The sequence below is a fragment of the Rhipicephalus sanguineus genome, chromosome 6 (genome assembly GCF_013339695.2).
Source record: "Rhipicephalus sanguineus isolate Rsan-2018 chromosome 6, BIME_Rsan_1.4, whole genome shotgun sequence".
Taxonomy (NCBI): domain Eukaryota; kingdom Metazoa; phylum Arthropoda; class Arachnida; order Ixodida; family Ixodidae; genus Rhipicephalus; species Rhipicephalus sanguineus.
In genome coordinates, this window is record NC_051181.1 from 169,174,842 (window position 1) to 169,197,869 (window position 23,028).

Genomic DNA, 23,028 nt, shown 5'->3' on the forward strand with positions numbered 1-23,028 from the left:
AGCGTCAGTCAGCGCCGCCAGTAGCCATGACGGCGAGTGTGGAACACTCTTTTTCTGCCTGTTGGCGTCACGTAGCCCGTGAACTTATTACGAGCTGGCAGCTGACCAATAATCCCTCGCATACTACCTGAAAGCATCAAGTCTGCCAGAATGAGAGTCTGCCACGCTCGAACTGCCACAACGAAGCATCAAGTCTGCCACAACGAAGTCTGCCACACTCGCCGTCAAGACTACTGGCGGCGCTGACTGACGCTCCCACGTTTAAATGTACATATATACCCTAAAAGTGGACGGGGGGATGGCCGCCGCAGGTAGCTCAGTTGGTAGAGCATCGGACGCGTTATTCGAAGGTCACAGGTTCGGTCCCTGCCTGCGGCAAGCTATCTTTTCGTCCACATTTCTTTCTTCACATTTACCTTACATTTACTACTAAAAACATCCCCTATACTTTCCTTGGCATTATTGTCTGTTAGTGCTCATTAACACCTTGTGGTGCGCATCTCAAGGGCAGTTTTCAAATTGAAAGAAAATTAGGAGCATTGCGTGATAGAAAACACGCTCAAGCTCCTCTGAGATTTGCTTACCCCCAGCGGTGTATATGGTGTATATGAATAGCTCACTGTTATTTTGCCGGCGAATGCATGGAGCATGGTTGTGTTGTCTAATGCAGCGGCCTGGGGAGCAAGGGGTCGATGGCTCGAATCTCCGGTCGGGTGCTTCGGCATTTCTTTCTTGTTTTATTTTTCTTAGTGCCTTTTTGATACATATACCTACATATACGTATCTGGAATATGACGGCGATGGCAAATATCAGTTGAGAGTACCCATATTGCCACGTGCGTTTCTTATTATCACTTTTGCTGTATTCGGTTTTCGCCCACAAAGACTGTCAGCAACACTCAGAGCAAACCGCACCTCATTGTTCGAGAAGCTTCCCGATTATTGTAGATCGTTTTGTTAAGATTGCGCGCAAGACGTGAACACTTGAGCTTATTCTAGAGTAAAGCACTGCACGGGCCCGATTTTACGGCCCGGGCCCGGCCCGGGCCCGCTTTATAAAGCCAGAGCCCAGCCCGGGCCCGTGGTTCCAAGCGAGGGCCCGGCCCGGGCCCGGGCGTACATGACCGAACCCAGCCCGAGCCCGGCCCAGGCCCGTCGTTCCACGCGCGGGCCCGGCCTGGGCCGGGCGTTCATTAATAAACTAATCCAGGGCGCGCTTGTTCATGACCAGGTCCGACCCGGGCCCGCTAGAGGATATTAGTTGTTGATGATGATTATTAATGATGCTGTGCGTTTTGTAGCAGGCGATCGGACGGAAAATTCGGTGTGTACATGCATCGAAATGTTGCTTTGCCCGCGGTGGTAGCTCAGCGCTTAAGCTGTTTCGCTGTTAAGTCCTAGGACACGGGTGCGATTCCCGCGGCCACTGCGGCCGCAATCTGATGGGGGCGAAATGCAAGAACACCCGTGTATATACTTAACTTTAGGTGCACGTTAGAGAACTCGAGGTGGTCGAAATTGATCCGGTGCCACTACGACGTGCCTCGTAATCATATCGTGGTTTTGGCACATAATACCAAGGAATATAAATGAAATGTATCGTATGTGTCAACCGCGAATAAAAGACCGAAATCTTTATGCCTCCCATGGGAACAACTGTGATCTGGCCCATTGTTAGTGCTGTTAATATATATGTATATATTTATATACGTGTCACTTCAGCTTGGCACAGTATACCTTAGACCATGGAATGCATAACATTCACGTGTGCTCGAAGACCCGACTTACGCCTTTTAATGAGCGGGTCCGAGTCCAGCCCTGCCCGCAGCCTCAAGCCCGGGCCCGGCCCGGGCCCGCACTTTCAAGCCCGAGCCCAGCCCGGGCCCGCCGGAAAACGCTTCGGACGGCCCGGGCTTTCGGGCCGGCCCGGGCCCGTGCAGTGCTCTATTCTAGAGTTTGCGCGGCAACCAGCGATAACGCTGGAATATTCGACGGCACATGTGTAAATACCGACGCGCTTCACCGCTTGTCAATTTTTCGACGGTCGACGCCCTGTTCACCGCTATCAGTGTACAGCGTGTATTGCTGTAGTTTCACTTTTCATTTCCCGGCCACAGGTTCGGCCAAATAAACAGTTTCATCTTGAACATGCCGGCTGTTGTCTCCTTCGTCAGCGTCACGACCACGTGACATCTGGTCACGTGGTCGTGACCAGACCCCGTCAAGCCGTGAACCAAGCCCGAGTCGCAAAGAAGACGTCGACGCCAAGGCCGAGCAGCGAGCAAGCCGCATGCAACAAGGCCTACCGCCAGAGCACGGGCCTCTACCTAAAAAGACCCGGCAAACAAAGACCCTGACCTCGACCACAGTGACGATTACAGACGCTGTGCCGCCCGCACCGATCCTTCTCCGGACGCCCAAAGAGCCGCCAACCTTCCGCGGATCGTCGCTCGAAGACCCGGAAAGCTGGCTCGAAGCCTACGACCGAGTCGCCGTTTTCAATGCCTGGACCAGCGAAGACAACCTAAGGCATGTCTATTTCGCTTTGGAAGACACCACTCGGACCTGGTTCGAGAACCAAGAGTGAAGCCTGACAACGTGGGACATTTTTCGCGACAGGTTCCTCACCACATTCATGAGCGTCGTCCGCAAGAGAGGGCTGAGGCTCTGCTCCAGACCCGTGTGCAGGTGCCAAACAAAAACGTGGCGCAATTCACGGAAGAGATGAACAGGCTCTTCGGCCACGCAGACCCTACCATCCCCGAAGAGAAGAAAGTTCGCCTTCTCATGCGAGGAGTCAAGCAAGAGCTCTTCGCTGGGCTGATGCGAAACCCACCCAAGACCGTCCAAGAATTCCTCTCGGAGGCAACAACCATCGAGAAGATGCTCGATATGCGCACTCGGCAGTACAATCGCCGTGCATTCCAAGACAGCGCCGCTGTTCATGCCCTTGGCTCCGACGAATTGCGCGAAATGATCCGAGCCATCGTGCGAGAGGAGCTGCGAAAGCTCGCACCTTTTCCACAGCCCAAAGTGACGTCGATTGCGAACGTTGTACGCGAGGAAATCGAACACTCACTGGGTGTTCCTCAGCCGGCACCACCGTAGCTGCAAGCAATGAGCTATGCTGCGGCAGCCCGACACAACGCCCCCCCTCCTCGCCCACGCCAGGACGCCGAGCCGACACAGCAGTTCCGCCGCGAGGCACCACCGCCGCCATCACCGATGTCATATCGCCCGCCAGCCGGCCAGCGACACGCGCCGAGGAAGACAGACGTTTGGCGTGCTCCTGACAACCGCCCGCTCTGCTACCACTGCGGGGAGGCCGGCCACACATACCGCCGCTGCCAGTACCGACAGATGGGGCTACGCAGATTCGCCGTCAACGCGCTGTGCCCACAGACAGGCGAACGGCCTCGCGACATCGACGACTACCTCACCGGAATACAGTGGCAAGAACGATGACCTTCCCGCTCGCCGTCGCCCGGCCGCTACATGTCACCGCATCGCCGGCCGTACACTGGCCCAAACCGGGGCCGGTCGCCTAGCCCGTATCCGGGAAACTAAGGGCAGCAACCGATGGAGGTGCGGTTGCTATAAGAGGAAATGCCGAAGATCCTCCGCGGCCGCCGACGACGACAACGCAACAAGACCTGCAGAACACAATGCGAAGCAGACGAAGCCCTGCCGACGAAATCTCGCGGACCGAAGAAGACCTGACGACGCAGCATGGAAGAACCGCAATAAATCGACGCAGCCGTGATCCGACGCCGCAACCTAACCGCAACGCAAGGCGACAGACTAGCGACTTCGACGTTCTCATCGACGGCCACAACGTCACCGCTCTCGTCGACACTGGTCAGCAGGCCATTCGTCACCAAGCTGAAGAAAGTAAAGACCGCTTGGAGTGGACCCGAAATCTGGACAGCTGGAGGCCACCTGATAACGCCGATTGGTGTCTGCAAGGCGAGAGTCACCATCAATAACCGCACTTATCCTGCGAGCTTTGTAATCCTACAAAACTGCTCCAGGGATGTGATACTTGGAATGGACTTCCTATGTGACCACGGCGCCGTCATCAACCTGAGGTCTGAGTCGATAACACCAACCTCAGACAAAATGCTCCCACCCCACGCGACACCAGGGAACCATGCATTGAATGTGACAGAAGAGCAGCTGACCGTTCCTCCAGCGTCATTATTTCCATCGGCACCGAAAAACCTGCGAACCTTGAAAGCGTCATCGAGGGCGATCAGCACCTATTCCTGAACCGTCAAATTTGCATCGCACAAGGTATAGCCGAGCTGTATGACGGTAAAGCAGAGGTAGTGCTGACAAACTTCAGCCACGAATATAGGCACCTCAACATTGATACGACGGTCGCCTACATCGATGAATGTGTGGCCACCAGCAATGCTTTCGTCCTCTTCGATGCTGCCGAACCTGCTTTGACGAATCGAGGTCCCGAACCAGATTTCGACGTCAACCCGAGCCTTCCGAAGGTCAAGCAAGACCAGCTCAAAAGCCCGCTCCTGCAATACAAAGACTGCTTCTCGTCGTCGTCAAGAATTCGACAGACCCCAGTCACGAAACATCGCATCATAACAGAAGAAAGCGCCAACCAATCTGTCAGAGCCCGTACCGAGTTTTGGCACGAGAACGCGAGGCCGTCAAGAAACAGGTCGACGAAATGCTACGTGACAATATCATCCAGCCATCCACGAGTCCGTGGGCGTCACCAGTGGTGTTAGTGAGGAAGAAGGACGGGACCCTACGTTTCTGCGTCAATTATCGTCACCTGAACAAAATCTCAAAAAAGGACGTTTACCGTCTCCCACGTATAGACGACGCCCTAGATTGACTCCACAACGCGAAGTACTTTTCTTCGATGTACCTCAAGACCGGCTACTGGCAAATCAAAGTCGACGAGAGAGACCAAGAAAAGACTGCCTTCATAACACCGGACGGCCTGTTCGAGTTCAAGGTCACGCCCTTCGGTCTTTGCTCTGCACCTGTGACTTTCCGACGAGGCATGGATACAGTATCAGCTCGCTTGAAGTGGCAAACTTGCCTTGTTTACTTGGACGACATCATTGTGTTTTCCCCGAACTTCCACGAACACCTCCAGAGACTTCAATCCGTACTTCAAGCAATCAAGAACTCCGGGCTCACCCTGAAGCCAGAAAAGTGCCACTTCGCGTACGACGAGCTCTTGTTTTCGGGTCACGTGATCAGCAAGACTGGAGTGTGCCCCGACCCGCAGAAAACAGCTGCCATCGCCGCTTTCCCGCCACCCACCAACAAGAAGGCCGTGCGCCGATTTGTCGGCTTGTGCGCCTATTACAGACGCTTTGTCAAAGACTTTTCACGGATCGCCGAGCCACTAAAGCAGCTCACGAAGACCAACGTCGAATTCAGGTGGCAAACAGCGCAAGTAGAAGCATTTCATGAACTGAAACGACGCCTGCAGACGCCTCCAATACTTGCGCATTTCGACGAATACGCCGATACGGAGATTCACACCGATGCAAGCAGCGTAGGACTCGGCGCCGTCCTTGTGCAGCGGACGGACGGACTGGAAAGGGTTATCAGTTATGCTAGCCAGTCGCTGTCTAAGGCAGAGGCCAACTATTTCACAAAAGAAAAGGAGTGCCTCGCCATCACCTGGCCTACGTCAAAGTTTCGCCCCTACCTCTATGGCAGGCCCTTCAAAGTTTTGAGCGACCATCACGCCTTGTGTTGGCTAGCTAAATTGAAGGACCCTTCAGGTCACCTCGCACGGTAGAGCCTAAGACTTCAAGAATTCGACATTACCGTCGTGTACAAGTCCGGAAGGAAACACTCAGACGCGATTGCTTGTCTCGTGCCCCCGTCGACCCACCACCGCCCGACGACCAGGATGATGACAGCTTCTTGGGAGCCATAAGTGCCGACGACTTCGCCAAACGACATCGAGCCGACCCGGAACTGAAGGGTCTAGGAATACCTGGAGGGCAGGACCATCGTTGTCCCAAAAGTATTCAGGCGAGGATTGGCATTATTGTCCTTGAAAAAATACGTCCTTGTAAAGAAGAACTTCTCTCCGGCCCGAGTCAGCTACCTTATCGTCGTACCTTCGGGACTGTGACCGGAAATTCTGCATGCCCTGCACGACTACCCGACAGCTGGACACCTCGGACTTTCCCGCACGCTCGCACGAGTACAGGAAAAGTACTACTGGCCACGCCTTGCCGCCGACGTCACTCACTACGTAAGGACGTGCCGAGACTGTCAGCGACGGAAGACACCGCCCACAAGACCAGCAGGCTTCCTTCAGCCGATCATGCCTCCTCGGCGACCATTCCAGCAGATCGGGATGGACCTCCTGGGGCCATTCCCAATGTCGAATTGCGGAAATAAATGGATGTCATGGCTACCTACTACCTCACCCGCTACGCCGAAACAAAAGCCCTGCCCAAAGGCAGTGCCACTGAGGTAGCCAAGTTCTTCGTTAAAGGGACACTAAAGGCAAATAACAATTTATGTCAGAGTGAAAGCCCAATGTATGACAACTTCTAAAACGGCAATATTATCAACAGCAGTGCCCTACTTACCGAGAAATTAAGCTACATGTATCACATGATGAGCGCCACGAGCGGGACATTTTCGAAGTGATCCCGATGACGTATGGAAGTCGGCCTACAATAAATCACTAGTAATCAAACTAGCAGCAGTAAAAAAAGAACATTCCGAGCATCAAAAGACGTAATAAAATGCTGTTTGTTCGTTTCCGCTTGATTCATGGAAAACAAAACCTCCGTGGCGTTGCCATGGCGAACGGCGCGCGTGGTTCAAAGGTTCCGTTTTCGCCGAACTGCGCCTCGCCCGTCTCAGTGGTAGTTTCGGGATCGCGTACTGCCGTGCGTGTTTTGCGTGCTCGTAAAAGTCGCTCTGACAGAAAGTTCGACAAAATGCCGCATGAGTGTGATATTGCCGGATGCCCGAATGGTGCACAACGCCAGTGCTGCAGCAAGGAAACCGGTGTGTCTATTCACTAGGTGCCGCGAAATGAACCCTTACGCTCAAAGTGGCTTAGTGTCATGCCATTGCGCCAGTGTGCTAAACAGTTAAAACCTCTGCGTGCGTGCTCGCTGCACTTTCGTACTGAGGATTACGAGACCAACCGCAACTTGGTGAAGGCTTTGAATGTGCCCATCCGAGTAAGTCTTTGCCGCAGCGCCGTTGTTGCTACTGTGGGTCCCGCGACTTCCGCTCAGCTGCTACTAGTGTAGGCGGCCGCGCAGTAAAAGCGGGCAACGTTGGGCACGGCAGCAGTGACGTATGGAAGTCGTATTTTCAGGCGGGAGAGTTGAAGCGCGCTAACGCGATGCGGACCACTAAAAACGTGATTTTATTTCAAAATAAGCACTTCCTTGGCACAAAAGCAGCACTACGAGGTTTCTGGACCGCTATTTCAACAATCAACGTCGACTTAATATTTTCCTTTAGTGTCCCTTTAAGAGCATCGTGCTTCGACACGGCGCCCAGGAGGTTCTCATCACTGACAGAGGTAAGGCGTTTACGGCTGACCTAACAGGCAATCTTGGAATACAGCCACACATGCCACCGCCGGAACACCGCGTACCAGCCAAAGACCAACGGCCTGACCGAGCGTCTAAATAAGACTATCGCCGACATGCTGGCCATGTACGTCGACGTCGAACATAAGACGTGGGACGCAATCCTTCCGTACGTGACCTTCGCGTATAACACGGCCGTACAAGAAAGGACGCAGATGACGCCATACAAGTTGGTCTACGGACGGAACCCGGCAACGACGCTCGACGCCATGTTACCAAACATGACCGATGAGGAAAACATCGACGTGACCACCTACCTACAGCGCGCCGAAGAAGCACGACAGCTCGCCCGCCTACAGATTAGGAACCAGCAGACGACTGACAGCCGCCGCTACAACCTTCAATCAGCCTTCAACGACGCCACATGGAATACCAACCCGGTGACCGTGTATGGGTATGGATGCCAATACGCTGACAGGGACTTAGTGAGAAGCTTCTTCGACGATACTTCGAACCGTACAGTGTACTTCGACACCTTGGCGCACTCGACTACGAGGTTGTCCCTGACGGCATTACGAACTCTCAGCGGCGCCATGCGCGACCTGAACTCGTCCATGTCGCGCGCCTCAAGCCATATTACGCACGTTAGTCAATCTGAGGACTGTACTTTTGCTTTATTATTGTAGTTTCTTGCTTGTGCTTATTGTTTGTTGTACTATCTTGCTTGTACTTATTGTTTATTGTACTTTTGTTGCTTTATTGTTGTTATTTATTGTTGCATGCATTGGCCACCCACCCCCGTCCCGTGTTCTGTTTTAAGCATCGAGACGATGCTTTTTCAGAGGGGGCATTGCCACGTGCGTTTCTTATTATCACTTTTGCTGTATTCGGTTTTCGCCCACAAAGATTGTCAGCAACTCTCAGCGCAAACCGCGCCTGATTGTTCGAGAAGCTTCCCGATTATTGTAGATCGTTTTGTTAAGATTGCGCGCAAGACGCGAAAACTCGAGCTTATTCTAGAGTTTGCGCGGCAACCAGTGATAACGCTGGAATATTCGACGGTACATGTATAAATACCGACGCGCTTCACCGCTTGTCAGTTTTTCCACGGTCGATGCCCTGTTCACCGCTATCAGTGTACAGCGTGTATTGCTGTAGTTTGACTTTTCATTTCCCGGCCACAAGTTCGGCCAAATAAACAGTTTCATCTTGAACACGCCGGCTGCTGTCTCCTTCGTCAGCATCACGACCACGTGACAATATAATTGCTATCGCAATAAAAATGAGTAGCATTCGCAATACGTAGGTACAGGCAAACAGCAAATTTGAGGTTCAAAGCAAATTCGAAGCGATTACTGATTTTCTTGAATAACTTCAAATCAAGTACACTCAAACCTCACTAAAACAAAGTCACATCTGACATGAAAATAAGTTGGTTACATCTGAAAATTCATTATAAACGTATATTTGTAACACTATATATGACGAGACTATTCTTTTACTTCGCTATAGCCGATAATTTGTTATATCACTGTTCGTTATATTCATGTTTTAATGTAGTTCGAATAGTATGTATAACATATAAAAGAAAAAATGAGCATTTTTGTCATGACCCAACTAATTTGCGCTATAGTTTTAAAAATTAGAACTAGGCTTGTGCGAATGTCACTTTTTTGGTTCGAGGCACAGCGGAAGTAACACAGAATAGTAGCAGGATTTGAATACTGGTAGCTAGCAAGACATAAGTGGTAAAATACGTTTTAAAATTTGCTACACTTACCACACATAAGCCCATGTAACACACTTTGAAACTTAAAAAAAATAATAATAATCTTCGTACAGGTAATATGTCCCTCCCAATTTTGTAGCCCGAACGCGCGAGCGTTGACAGCGAAGTCGACAAGCACCATATGATGGAGCACAGCGGCGAAATCAGCGAGAATACGCGCATGTGTGCAGTGCAGCTTTCGTCTGACAGGCTGTTATGTGAAATGCACCCAACCCCACCTGCTTTTTTGTCCTTGCTTTCTTGTCCTGTTTTCGGCTTGCACTGGCGGATATCATTTTTGCCTCAGGAATGTACTGCGTCAACCACAGGAAAAGGGAAAAAAAAGGCTGATACGCACGTGGTATAATCAGCGGGTGTATGTCCCATCCATCTCAAGTGCGACCACTTGATCTTTTCTTTATTGCTTGATGGCAGCATACAGAAAAGAAGAAAGGATGATGATAACTGTGCCCAAAAGAAGCGGGGGGTGGTGTCTGGTTCCCAGAACAGCCTAGCAGAAGACAGCTTCACAGGACAGCTGATTGCGTGCACGCGGGTACTCTCGTTCCTTCTGCCGCTGTGCTCCGTTATATGGTGCTTATAGACTCGGAGGTCAACGCTCACGCGTTCAGGTTAAAAAATTGGGCGGCTGTACATTTAACCTCCAAGTGTGGCTTCGGGGCAGTGCGGATTTCCCTGGATAGGTGGTTTCATGGCATCATTGTGCCACGCCGCGGTGGAGCCATCTTTTCAGGCGGTTGCTTGCGGTAAAATACGTCCACTCGTTATGCAAGAACAACAGCGCTAAAAAAAGATGTAGAGCACACATAAGAAAACCACTCGACACGTCCGTCTAGTGCCGAAGCCTAAAACCAACTTCTTCTTTATTTTCTGCGCCCCTCGCGCCAGCCTTGCTGCCGCGCCGCACGAGGTCACGTCCGACCTATTCTTCCTTCACTGTGCAATCCTGTCGATGTCAGTGGTGCTACAAAGACAAGCCATCAACTAGCCCAAGTGTCTCTTCTAGGGATGTCTATTTGTTTCGAAATTTCTGAAATTGTTCATTTGCATCAAAGCGAATTCGGATACTGCAATATTTGTTCAAACATTCACTCATGCGTAGTAATACGTTACTTGCTTGAATATTCAAATTCGTCCGGATATTCGCTTATCTAACCCTATATTTGGCCGTGGCCAAATGTTCAAGAAAATTGGAATCTGCATTTTTCAAATTGAGTATGCTTCAAATAATGAAAATAATCTATTCCTATTCCTCCAAATTTCGAATATTCGCACACCCCTACCATATAGCTCATCTTTGCAGAGGGCAAGACATGCTCGGCTGTTGCCATTGCATGTGACAGTTGTAACGGAGGCCATAGCTGCTTAGCCCCAGTGCAGCTATTTGTCATGGCATTGATGCTGGCCAATGACAGCACCCTAGGCCGAAAGTATGATGCAGTCCAGCACTAGGCCAGTGTATGAAATGCAACAATGCATGACACAGGGTGAAAGCGCATAAGACAGAGAGGAGGCTTGACACACACACGCAGCGCTCATGTGTGTCAAGTTATCTTCCCTGTCTTCGTCTTATGCGCTTTCACCCTGTGTCATGTCACACCTAAGGCCCAGACCTCAATAATGCAGCCAACTCCAGAGCTGTGGCCTCGTGTAAAGCCATCTGCCATCATAAACGACTGTGATGTTATTTGGGCTGCATCACTGCATCTTGCTGTAGATGTCGCTTACTGCAAGTACAGCATCTACAAAAATGTTTTGTGCAGCTTCCTCTGCTCCAGGTTTGAACATATTTTTAAGATGTTGCGAACAGGTCTTTTTCAATGTAGCCCACGATGCGAGATGTTCATTGTAGACCAAAAGTCATCAATGGTCTTGATAGCTTGTATAGCACATATATTCACCTCAAATGCCCTTTCTTCAGACTTTCTTTTGATTACCAATGAGAATTAATAGGGCAACAAGCAGCACAGGAAGGCACCAATTTTACTGCTAGGCCCAATTTTGTCTCATGCTGCACTGACAAACTGTTTTGATGACAATTTGAGTCGAGTCTAGGCCCCATTAGAGAATTCATTGCACCAGCTTGTATTAATGGGAACTCATCCTCTTTCGGGGCCGATTCTTCCTCTGTCTGCTGCGTGAAACTGTTCTCCATGCTAAGTGTATCGCAGGAGCTGCACGCTTGCTTCTCAGCTGCTTCTCCAAGGTCACAAAACGAGGTTCCAGGTACATCTCGACAGTGTGCTTCCGCTTAGGCAAACATTTACCATCGTAGCTGGCACCGCATCGTCAGTTCACATTGGAACTGCACCACAATGTTACGCCTAGTTGGCAGTGCCAGGTCTTCGGATTCACTGCTGGGCATCAATTCCGAGCACAGGTTGGCTTTCGACACGTGACTGGATAGCGACATGGTCCTCGCTTCATTCGGTTCGGTTGCTTCGCTTTTGGAACAGGAGGCTCGCATTTATGTTTCCCATACACATACTTCAACCTGTACTCCTGGCCTGCGTGACACTCCATTACTGGCACACATGCAAAGCCTCGCACAATGGAAGATTTGACGAACATTCAAAACATACAGCAGCAGCAAAGTGTGCGCAGAGCAGACGACCAGAGAGACGGCGAGCCTTTCAGCAGCCACTCACAGGGCACACTGAGTGCCACGTGACTGGAGCGACCAAATGGGTGCCTAGCTGTGGCTCCGCAGAGCCTATCGTATTTTACACATTTGTGCATTTATTTTTTATCGTGGGTAGTGCGGCGAAACAAGCTCTGCGCCCCAGTATCTTGGACATGGCTGTGCCTCTGCTCACGTGATGTTTGTACACACTGCGGGGATAAGCCACTCATTCCACTCTTTGCTCCCTTTTCTAATATAATGGGATGTGCCCTGGAACGCTTCCTTGATTCTGCTTTGCCTTGAGAGGTGGAACTTGGCACATTTCAAACGAGCCATAAGCACTGCCACCAGCCACTGTCACTGGATGACCGGCACAGAGCCATGTGAGGAGAGCTGAGCCCTTATCCCAACGTGCGCTTTCTGCTTGATTGTAGTCTTTCCATTCTCCCCTGCTCAGGTTGCTTGAGGAGGCACTGAGCAACAGAGCTGAAAAATCAACTTCGCCTCTGTCTCCACTGGCCTAAGAATGATTATAACACAAACCATGGGATGGGGGGGCACAGCTCTAAGTGTTGGGGCTGCCACACATGTGTCAGCAAGCAACTTCCGCTGCGATAGCGCAGTGCAGTCTAGAGAAAGCTCAGGTTTGCACGGGCAGGTTTGAGCCAAATAACCCTATATTCCACATTATTTAGGTAAGCTAAAATTGACAATAGATGGCTGATCCTATGAGAGGTTGTGTCACAAAACAGAAGATGTAAAGTGAGCCAAGGGCTGAATCAATTTTACATTGCAAAAACAATAGATGGACGGATGATGTTTCGGTAAGGCGTGCAGCTGCAAAGGGTCAACATCTGTGAGAGCTCACCTGTAGCTGACCTGTCCACCGACAATACGGTGACCAGGTCATGGTGGTCACCGGAGGCACCCTCAATGCCAAAGCCCTCGGCACGTGCAGACACCTTGAAGGCATGTGCACCAGGACGGGTCTCCAAACTCATCAGGAACTGACTGAGCGTGCACACAAGCACTTCGTAGCCAGTAGCAGCCACAAAAGACAGGGTGCAGTTGGCCAGGGTGAAATTCACCTGCACCCACACAGCCACTTAGCCATTCTGCAGAGGCGCACCGTGACTCACCTTGTGAGCGATGTAGTGCTCAGGCACCTCAGACGAGGCATCGGCGTACTCGATCGCCTCATACAGCTTCTCCTTCTCGTCAGGAGTGAGGCGGGACCAGAAGCTGCGCTCACGCTCACCAATCACCTCCACCTCCTCGCTTTCTGCAGTGCTGCCAAACCAGGAGGCCCACCAGCCCTGGTCTCGCTTGCGTGGCACTGCACGATTTGGCTCCTCACGAAGAAGCTGCAAGGAGAATGGAATGCCTTAAACTGTACACACAGTGGTCCCAACAATCCCTCTGTCGACGTCAATCACAGTAACTGTGAAAGTGAAGAGGCACACACCTCCAGCTTAGCCTCCTCTCTGGCCATGAGAATGTTTGAAACGTCCAGTTTATCTTCCAGCATTTGCACATCAACCCGGATTTCTGCATCATTTGGTGCCTGCAGTCGCTTGATGTACATTTCTTTGTACTGCCGGTAGTTGTGCCTGCATTGCCGTCGCAAACCTCAGTCATCTAGAAGGATTAACTGGCGAGATTCTTTCATGTTTTCAATGCACTGAGGGTAAAGAGATCTTGGACCCTGCATCATCTCATCTTGTTGAAAGTGTGTAAGCAAAGCCAAGCTCCTCAACCAGGATAGTTGCATACCTGTGTTTCTGGATCGCTTTCCAAGAGTAGGGCCTGACATACTCTCCAATGACTGCACTGTATGCATAATGCCACCACTTTTTCTCACTGCCCTTGCATGGAACATTCGGCTGATACTTCCTGTATTGTTGGTTGATCTCCATTAATGCAAATGACTGGCCAAGTAGGATCATCTCAAGGTACTGCAAAAGATGTAAAGAGGTTGCTTTTAAATACTCAGAGCTTACAACCAGCAAAATTACACAAGCATAGCGTTCACCTTATTAAATTGGCAGAATAAATGAGGAAGTGATCAAACACAGTGAGAAAAACTACAGCATCTTGGCATATAATAACAACACTTTAGTGACCGAAGGTGTGTCAAGTGGCCCAGAAGCAGAAAAAATATATAAGCACTTTGGCGTACTCCTGGTATTGTCAAACGTGCATTGCATGATGCTCTTTCTGTGCTTTCTTGCTGTAATTTTAGCCTTGTTCCACAACCGTCATCGAACTCTAAACCAACTAGCCCCACACAGTAGTCTGTTAAGGCACATCAAAGAGAAACACAGGGTCAGTTTACACTGCAATGTTTCAAAACACAATTTTCATTCATTTCAAGGTAACAGGTTCATAAGTGACATTTCTTTAACTTTGCCCCAAAACCTCAGCAAGCTGTCAGCCATCATCATCATTCTTTCAGCCCTGCAGCATGAAGGACTCTTGCCCTATCTTGTGCAAGCAAAGTCCATTTTATGCCTGCGAATCTCATCACTAGGCTACATTTCCCATCTTTTGGTATCCATGCCATTGCTCCAACTCAGATACGTGTCCTTCTCGTTCTCTATCCTCCACAGTTTCTTCTGCACAGCTGTCACGTTATCGCAGGAGCGCTTGCGAGGGATGGAAATTGAGAGAGAGACAAAAGTCAGAGGTGGCACGGCAAACACACTTTATCTTAAAAAACAACACGGCCAAACCTTACACAAAATTAACATACCCCAAAAAATACATGCCAATAAAATTCATCAAAAGAATTCTTTAGCTAATCTCAGTCTCTGACTACCATAGCAGTCCGGCCACACTGGCCCCGCAGCAGCGACCAAAAAGGAGCGCCCTTACTTGTCACACGGTCGGCGCGGCATCAAAGTCGACCTCTTGTTGTCTATGTTGCATCGTGCTCGCCGTCAATGCTCTTGCTCATTTCCTGCGGACATCGGTGCTCAGCAGCAACTGGACGAACCACTTGATGCCGGTTTCCCAGTCATCGTCATGGCCAACACGTAAGTGGACGGGTTAGGCCTAGCTGCTTCCTCGATCCCTTGTTCCAAGTGCATCTGTGGCCCATCTGACGACGGGGCACCATGGGGACTGTCCTGTAGGTCTAAGCCCTTCTGCCAGCAAAGGTGGAGCACCGCAGGTGCTCCGGAACCAGCTGTGACGAGGATGCTGCAAGTCCGTGGTAGCCTTTCCCGCTCATCGCCAAAGTCAACATGGACTCACGGTGCTGCACCTCCGGACCCGGCACCCGCTGCTGCCTACACACGTGAAACGCCGGCTTCCACGACCTGCTTGAACTGTGCCCCACAGACAATGCCCGTTCTTCCTGGGATTTTCTCCACGGCTCTGGTCGTGTGCCATGAGCCCTCCTCCGGCCAATCGTGTGCGTAGACATGTCAGAGGTGCATAACCTTGAGAAATTTCCCGTTCCTTGCGAACAACAAAACTTTCCATCGTTCGGCGTGTGCCTCGAGCCCTTCACTCATGACAACGTCCGCTACGCATGTTTGTTCTTTAATGCATTCTGCTGCCTTTCAGAGTTACGCCCGTCATTTTATGTCCCCTAGCCCCATTTGTGGACCTCAACTTGTTCTCAAATATCATTGTTCTCCAAATTTCTGCCCCATAAGTTAGAACTGGCAAAACACAATGGTGTACACCTTCCGCTTTAGGGACAGTGTTAAAGGACCCCTGACACCAAAAGTGAAACGGTTTGTGTTGTTTGATTCCCTGCATACGTGGGCACTTCTGGCTGATTATCAGTGGCATACGTTGCCTTTAGGATACTTTAATTTGGACTTAAGTAAGCGTGAGTGCTCATCTGAGTTGGCAGCACCTCGCGACTGGTATGACGTAGATCAAGGCTCCGTGTGACGTTCCACGAGTAAAGCAAGTACAGTCGAACACGGATATATCGAACTCGAAGGGGATCACGAATTAGTTCGATATATGAAAAATTCGATATAAAAAAATACAGGTCCCGAGACCTTACCAGTGGCGGACGATCACCTACAATCGTCGCATTCATGAATGACGACTAATTCCGCACACTCGATGCAACAGAATGTTTTATTTGCGTGAAAAAAAATCGCTTTTCTTAGCTGTCCAGGTGCGACAGCCCGGTTCCCTCCATGTCGCCGCAACAACGGCAAATCAAGCTGAACGCTGCCGCCACTTCAGCGGCGGAGTGCGCGCGTATAGCCGCCGCCTCGTCCAGACGATCTTCGTCGCCACTTCAGCTGTCGGCCTGGGCATCCTGGGTCCCTGCGACTGCAGCTACTATGTCCTCGTCAGCGAGGCTCGCAAAAACCTGAACAATACAGTCTGCTTCCACGAAATCGTCCGCAGACACTTCGGGTGGTACGGCAGCCGGGAAAAGGGACGACAACTCGCGAAACGCGTCGTCTATGCGCTCGTCGTCGCAGGAGCGCGCACACGACAGGCTCCTAACGTTCGCTGTTCTGCCGCCTTTGCCTTCATATCTCCCTTGTTCTTCAACAAGGTGCTCAGCGTGCTCCGTGGTATCCCGATGTCGTCCGCCACTGCCGAACTTTTTTCGCCCGCCTCAACACGCTGTATGGCTTTCAACTTCGTCGCAAAGTCAAGGTTCTTGCACTTCTTGACGCTGGCTTGCTACACGAGAAGTCGAAAATTCAAGCAGTCCGCAGCGCCTTTGCACAGCACGCACGCAAAAGAGGAATGCGGTGGCATGCGACAACTTATGGAAGTGGACTCCACCAACAAAGCGCCCGCAATCGGTCGCGATGGCTACCTGGGCTACCTGCGAGGGCAGCAGCAATGCATGAAAGGCGCGAGCTGTGGTTGGCTGAGAAAGGCGCGGGCTGGGGTTGGCTGATCAAAACTCACAAAACAGCAACAAAAAAAATTACACCATCTCCCGCTAAAGGAGACCATGTGGCGATGCGAAGCCGGAGCACTTGCACGATCGCGTTCCATAGGCGTTCGCTGGGCTTGCTACCGACCTCGCGTCGCACAACGTGAAGAGGAACACTACGCGCGTCGTGTCTTCCCTCTAGCCTGGCCGTTAATTCTCACAGGGCGTGCGGGGAACGCGGTCGACAGGCGCGCGAGAGAGAGGCAGCGTAGGAGAGGAGAGGGGGAGGGGACGCGCATGCGCTGGCCCTTATCGCGGCGCTGCGCAGGAGAGAATTTCGGTATGTCGAGCCCGCATTTCAGAGGAGCCAACCAAGGCAAGCGCTGGACTGAACACGCGCAGCGCTCTACCACTTGAAGGAGAGGAGACTAGAGGAGGAGTGTAGCACATACGCTGTGAGAGCAGAAGTAAGAACGCAGGAGAAGCGCAAGCAGGTGCTGGTAGAGAAGTGGAGAGGGTAACGCGCAGCTGTTGGAGAGAGGGAAGGAGGAGAGTTGCGCATGCGTAGTGTGAGTGTGGACTACTACGCCGCGTGCGGATTACCACGCCGCGTGACATACCCCCGAGCAAGAAATACTTCGCATCTAAAAAAAGAAAGAAAAGGCGAAAGGAGGAAGCTGCCGGCTCCTTCGTTCCTGCTCTAAAAAAAGAAAAGGCGAAAGGAGGAGGCTGCCGTCTACTTCGTTTCTGCTCTCTGAGCCGACGGTAACGCGGAGAAAGCACGAGAAAGAGAGAGAGAGAAAAAAAAAGAAAAAAAGCCGTACCGCAAGTTGGAGAACACGCCTAACAGGAGTACAGTCTGAGCCCTCTCGCCCTCACGTTTTTCGAGTGTATCGGGTGTCGGCGGAAGCGCGGTGCCGCGAAGGTCGCAGGGCACAGCCAGTGCCGACGCGCGCCTTCCAGGTCGCGCAGTGTTCGATGTATCCAATGGCAGGTAAAAATACCGTTCGATATGAATGTGGGAATTTCTATACTTTTACAGAGGATTTTCAAGGGGATAATTTACGAGTTCGATATAGGCGGAAATTCGATATATGTGGGTTCGATATATCCGTGTTCGACCGTATTGTGGACGTCACAGAAGATTTGCACGGTGCACACAATACCACGACTGGCACCCAGCAAGGGCTATTGTTCCTAACCCCTCTCGCTCTGTTGTCGGGCTGCTCTCGAGGTAGTTTTCGTGAGGGGACACGTGCTTAACAGGTTTAACTCATACAGAGGCACCCATATTGTTTCAGTCTCTACCGCGCGTGGGGCCCAGATTTGAAAACTGCGCTTTCAACGTCACCACAGCTCGAGTGATCGTAATCTTGGGGCTCCCCAGCATGGGGCGCTAGTTTATCATATTTAAGTGGACGTTTCGAAGTGTCACTAAAAAAAATTTGGCAGATCCCATGCGTTGTGGGAATTGGTTTCATGCGAAGCAGTCAGCGAGTACTTCTTTTCTGTATTTTATGGCTTTGAGCCAATCGTTACAAGGTGGATGAACGTGTTTTTGTAAGTGTAGTAGCTGTGTGCGCATATTGGGCTTACCAGGCACATCGACAACACTGGCATTTAAAGTGTAACTTATGGTGCAACGTAACGTCAGCCCTAACGTTAGAGTACACACGTCAGTATTATCGAAACTAGGTGCACTTTAGGGTGCAATCATGGAAATATAAGTAACTTTCGGTAATGTATTCCTCCGGGGTCGAGCAATGCTTCACGATACCTTGCTGAACCATGGGAATACAAAAGTAATGTTTATTAGACTGCCATAAAAGCAGAGCTAACACTGGAACCAGAGACGCTAACCTGACATGACGCCTGCATCGTAGGAGTACACATGATTATTGTTTTGTTATAAAATTAAATACCCAGCAGCACAACCACAATTGATGTTACGCTGACATTACGCCTGCATGGGGTGTTTTTCCAAAGCAGTTTATAGACCTGGTGTGGCTCTGTGGTAGAATGCCTGATTGCCGCGCAGAATCCTTGGGTTCGGTTCTTGCTGAAATCCTAATTTTGATTCTTTCCATTCATCAGATCAACACTGCCGATTTCGGTTTTTCTTAACGCTCTCGCATTTAAATTACCAATGTCTGTTCTCGCCGTTCCTGGGCAGATATAAACTGGCAATAACCTGTGGCGCATACCCATACACCGCGGCCCGTGGCGAGTGATTCTTTATTTCTTTAAGCAGGAAAGAACGAGGAAGACGGTAGGAAAGAGGGGGAGGAGTGCACGATAACTGTCTCTCAGTGAGGACACCGCGGCCCGTGGTAAACGAGTATGTGCCACTAGTGTCTGGAGGAAAGGGTTTGACGACGTACTCAACAGGATTTTCATATTATTCATGTCATGACCCGAAAGTCATATATGTCAAATCCTCTTCCCTCCCATGCCAACTTTGGCCTACAGCAAGTTAAGGAGGCAATCATGAGAGCACCCATTCATAGGCGGACGGACGAACAAACGGGCGGGCGGGCAGGCGGGCGGGCAGGCAGGCGGGCAGGCAGGCAGGCAGGCAGGCAGGCAGGCAGGCAGGCAGGCAGGCAGGCAGGCAGATAGATAGATAGAAACGCTCAAAGTGCCGAAGGTTCGCTAAGAAATGCTTCACATTTAAAATGGTCACAATTAACGATGCTAGTATTATTTATACAATATGTTACAAGCATTCATGATTCAATTTCGGGATTACCAGGCACAAAGCTACAAATTACAGTAAAAACGTCACGAACAAAAATTTCCCTGTCAAGGGTCCTTTAACACTTTCACGACAGTGCCTATTCCCATTGATAGTATGTTATTGATGAATACAAATTCAAATTTAAGCACTCTACGAGCTCTTCAGGACAGCTAGCGCCATGCAAAGGGTAAAAATGTAAGTATTTTACCAGTTTCACTTTTCAGTTTCTTTTCTCCACTGTGGGGGGGGGGGGTATTCTTAAAGATCTTTATCAGTCGGGGAGGCACGCGCTTGTGGTTCTGGTTATGGCATCGCCGTCGCTCACCGATGCTCCACTGGAAGGAACGACGATTTTCGACGGATTCCAATGAATCGGAGCTGGAATTTCTGGATGACGATATAAGCACAGGCACGGAAGATGACTTCGATTCATCAGACTTCAGTACGGATGGCAAAAGTGCATCTAAATGCCCCGGAAGAACAGCAGGTAAGTCGAACCCGTTTATAACGAACTCGAAAGTGTCGCGAAAAGCGGTCGTTATATCAGTAGTTCGTTGTATATGGACTCGCCCTTAAAAACGTGCACTCAGCGGCCAAGCGATTTTTTTTTCTTTGTGCACTTTTATCAAAGTGCTAACCCCCCCTTCGGTGACAAGCTAAACCTTTTCGCGTCGTGAAGCGACGCCCGCTGCGTGCTCACGAGTGAATTAACCGGCTTTGCAATGAGCTGACACCGTTTCACCGAAGCGCGGTACCGCGACCTGGAGCCGATCATCCCTGGCTAGTTGCGTGCAGCGCGTCGCCTACTCGGGTCGCGGAGTCACTGCCGGGCCGCTTTCTGTATGTATGCGCGCGTTTGTACGTTCTTCGTGCTTGCTTCACTCCGGACCGTGCACGGACGGGTGCGGCGACTGGTCTCTTCGTTCAACGCGGCGAAAACAAGCATTTTCCTAGCAACGCGCACTCTATAAGTCTCCGCGATGCTCTCGCGGCCCTGCACGACGATGCGCGGCGCACTTCAGTTGTCACCTAGTCAAACACGCAGTATACGCTCGCTGTCAGTGCATCGACGTCCCCGCTGTCGACGTGCATCGACATTAACAACAGCGAGCTACTTTCGTTTCTACAAAGTGACGCGCTTTAAAGCGGTCTCGCACGACGCGGCGGCGGCGAACTTGCGAACGGCAGCATGGCGCGCTCGTACCGCCGTCACGCCGTCAATCCGCAGTGCACGGCGTACGCCACACGCGCAGCCGAGCAGATATCTACAAATGACTGTGATAAGGTTGTCGGCTATAAGGCATAACGGCACGTTCTTCGACGGCCGCCACCTCGCCTTCGCTCATTTCTGATGCTTATCCGCGAAAGCATCGCCGCAATCGCGCGGAAGTCGTAATCACCGATCGACCGGTCTCTGCCGTTACCGAAAAGACGGACGACCTTTTGCGGCACATTGTGGCGTCGACGAGTTTAGGGACGCAGTGAACCTTTTTGCGATGGAAAGTTATCGCGGTTATCACTTCTTGCATTTATGCCTTTTTGCGTTCCAAGGCATGGTGCATCGCAGGCGGTCGTAGCTGCAGAGAACGGCGTCAGGAAAGGTTACCGTGCGAAAGCTGACCGCAAGGCTTCATGCTGCCTACTATTTTTTTTCCCCTCACTGTCATTCTACCACTGAAGAAAAGGCTGGAAAGTGAGCGACCTCGCTCGCAGCGTCCGAAATCTGCGTGCGGTGCTCGCCGATCTGGGTATCTTAGTCGCGAGTAAACTGCAGCGGGGCACGCGCAAGCGCGCGCTCCTGTAACGCTTTAGAAGGCATGTTTTAACTTTTTTTTTTTCGCTTCGTATGCGCCATATTTTTACCGCGACCGTGTCTGAAGTGTTCGTTGTAAAAGTTGGCTTTCAAAAATGTTCGCTATATCTGGACGCAGCTTCAATGGTTAGCATAGGAAAATCGTAAGTGCACACAAATATGGTCGTTATAACCGATAGATCGTTATATGTGGGATCGTTATAAGTGGGTTCGACTGTATCTGCCATTAAGTTTTGCTTTCTCCACGGGCCGTTTTATCGCTGCCGTGCGTTGATGTAAACATATCCAGCATGTTCTAAAGGTCAGAGACTTTATCTGCAGGGTGTCAACTTTGTTTCAGGGGGCCACTTGGCGCCGGCTGCAGAGAGAGTGGAGGTCTCTCCACAAAGACAGCGCGGAGTGGACCTTCACTTAGCGCTCCAGAGTGCCGTGCGGCAATTTTTTCATGTTTTTCTACAGCGAAAGCTGTTATGAGATGATTTCAGCGGCCGTTTTTGGCGCCATAGTTGTCCGCCGCCGCCGCCGGTGTCCGTAACCACTATCGCTCGAAATAAGAAAAAAAAAAACGAAACAAGAAAAAAATTCTAGGATGGAACGAGGTTCGAACCTGGGCCCTCTGCGTGGGAGCCCAGTATTCAACCTCTGAGCCATGCTGGTGCTTGAAACAGCTTTGCAAAAAGGCCCTATACAGGCTTCACGTCGGGAAGTAACCACATTAACATATGCAATATAGCGTTGTAGAAGAGTAAAATAAGCACCAAGCGTCGCACAACGCGAATTCTGTAACCAGGCGTCACACAATCCGAATTGCGCAACGAGTAGGTTGTTGAATGCTTCCAACCCATTACAAAGGGCTCCGTCATAATTCTTCATCGGCATCAGGCACAGCATCAACAAAATGCGCATAATGCCTTGCATGCATTTAGCAGGTGCCACGGCTCTCCATGGAATGAAGAAAAATGGCACAGTGCCTGCTGCCCTAGTTCTCAAAAATTACGATTTATAGCGTAGTGGGTTCCTCGCAAGTGCACTTCTATTGGTTGCCAAGGAAGCCCATAAGCGCATGATCTATTTCCTCGGGGCCTCAGTGAAGTTCTTCGCCCCCCCCCCTCTCTCTCCCACGTCAACGTGTTATACAGCATGGGGGGGGGGGGGAATAGCGACCGGGCGTCACCTGATGCAACCTGCATAACTGGTGGGCCGTTTAAAGCTTCCAACTCATTACAAAGGGCTGAGCCATAATTCTTTATCGTCATCAGTTGTCGCATCAACAAAGTGCACATAATGCCTTACAGACGTGTAGCTGGTGCCTCCCTTCTCTCCAGAATGAAGAATAATGGCTTAGTAGGTGCTTCCCAACCTCACAAAAATTGTGATTTATGGCGTAGTGGGTACCTTGTTAGTGTACTTGTATTAGTAGCCTCAAGGGAGCTTACAACGGGCTCTAGAAACGCCGCTCTTCCAGCTTTCGCTGTGACTGTGCTGCGGTTTCAGCGCAGGCCTGGCGTTGTTTGTTTTTTTCACTGCCAAAAACATACACAACCACTCAAATAAGAATGCAAGGATGCATATTTTTGAAAAGCCAACGTGCAGTGAAAGGAACGGATCCTGAAGGGAGGTCACTAAGGAGGAGATTCAAA

At 50.7% G+C, this 23,028-nt stretch overlaps 1 protein-coding gene across 1 annotated transcript in view; it reads right to left on the reverse strand.

The window, feature by feature from the left end:
• Nucleotides 1-23,028, reverse strand: part of LOC119397704 (intermembrane lipid transfer protein VPS13A) — a 1,038,245-nt gene that overhangs the window by 973,817 nt on the left and 41,400 nt on the right. The window contains exons 10-13 of the mRNA XM_037665124.2: nt 13,745-13,926; nt 13,437-13,581; nt 13,111-13,335; nt 12,840-13,059 (exon numbers count right to left, since the gene is read on the reverse strand). Of these exons, the coding sequence (XP_037521052.1) occupies nt 12,840-13,059; nt 13,111-13,335; nt 13,437-13,581; nt 13,745-13,926 (772 nt within the window). The remainder of the gene's footprint in view (nt 1-12,839; nt 13,060-13,110; nt 13,336-13,436; nt 13,582-13,744; nt 13,927-23,028) is intronic.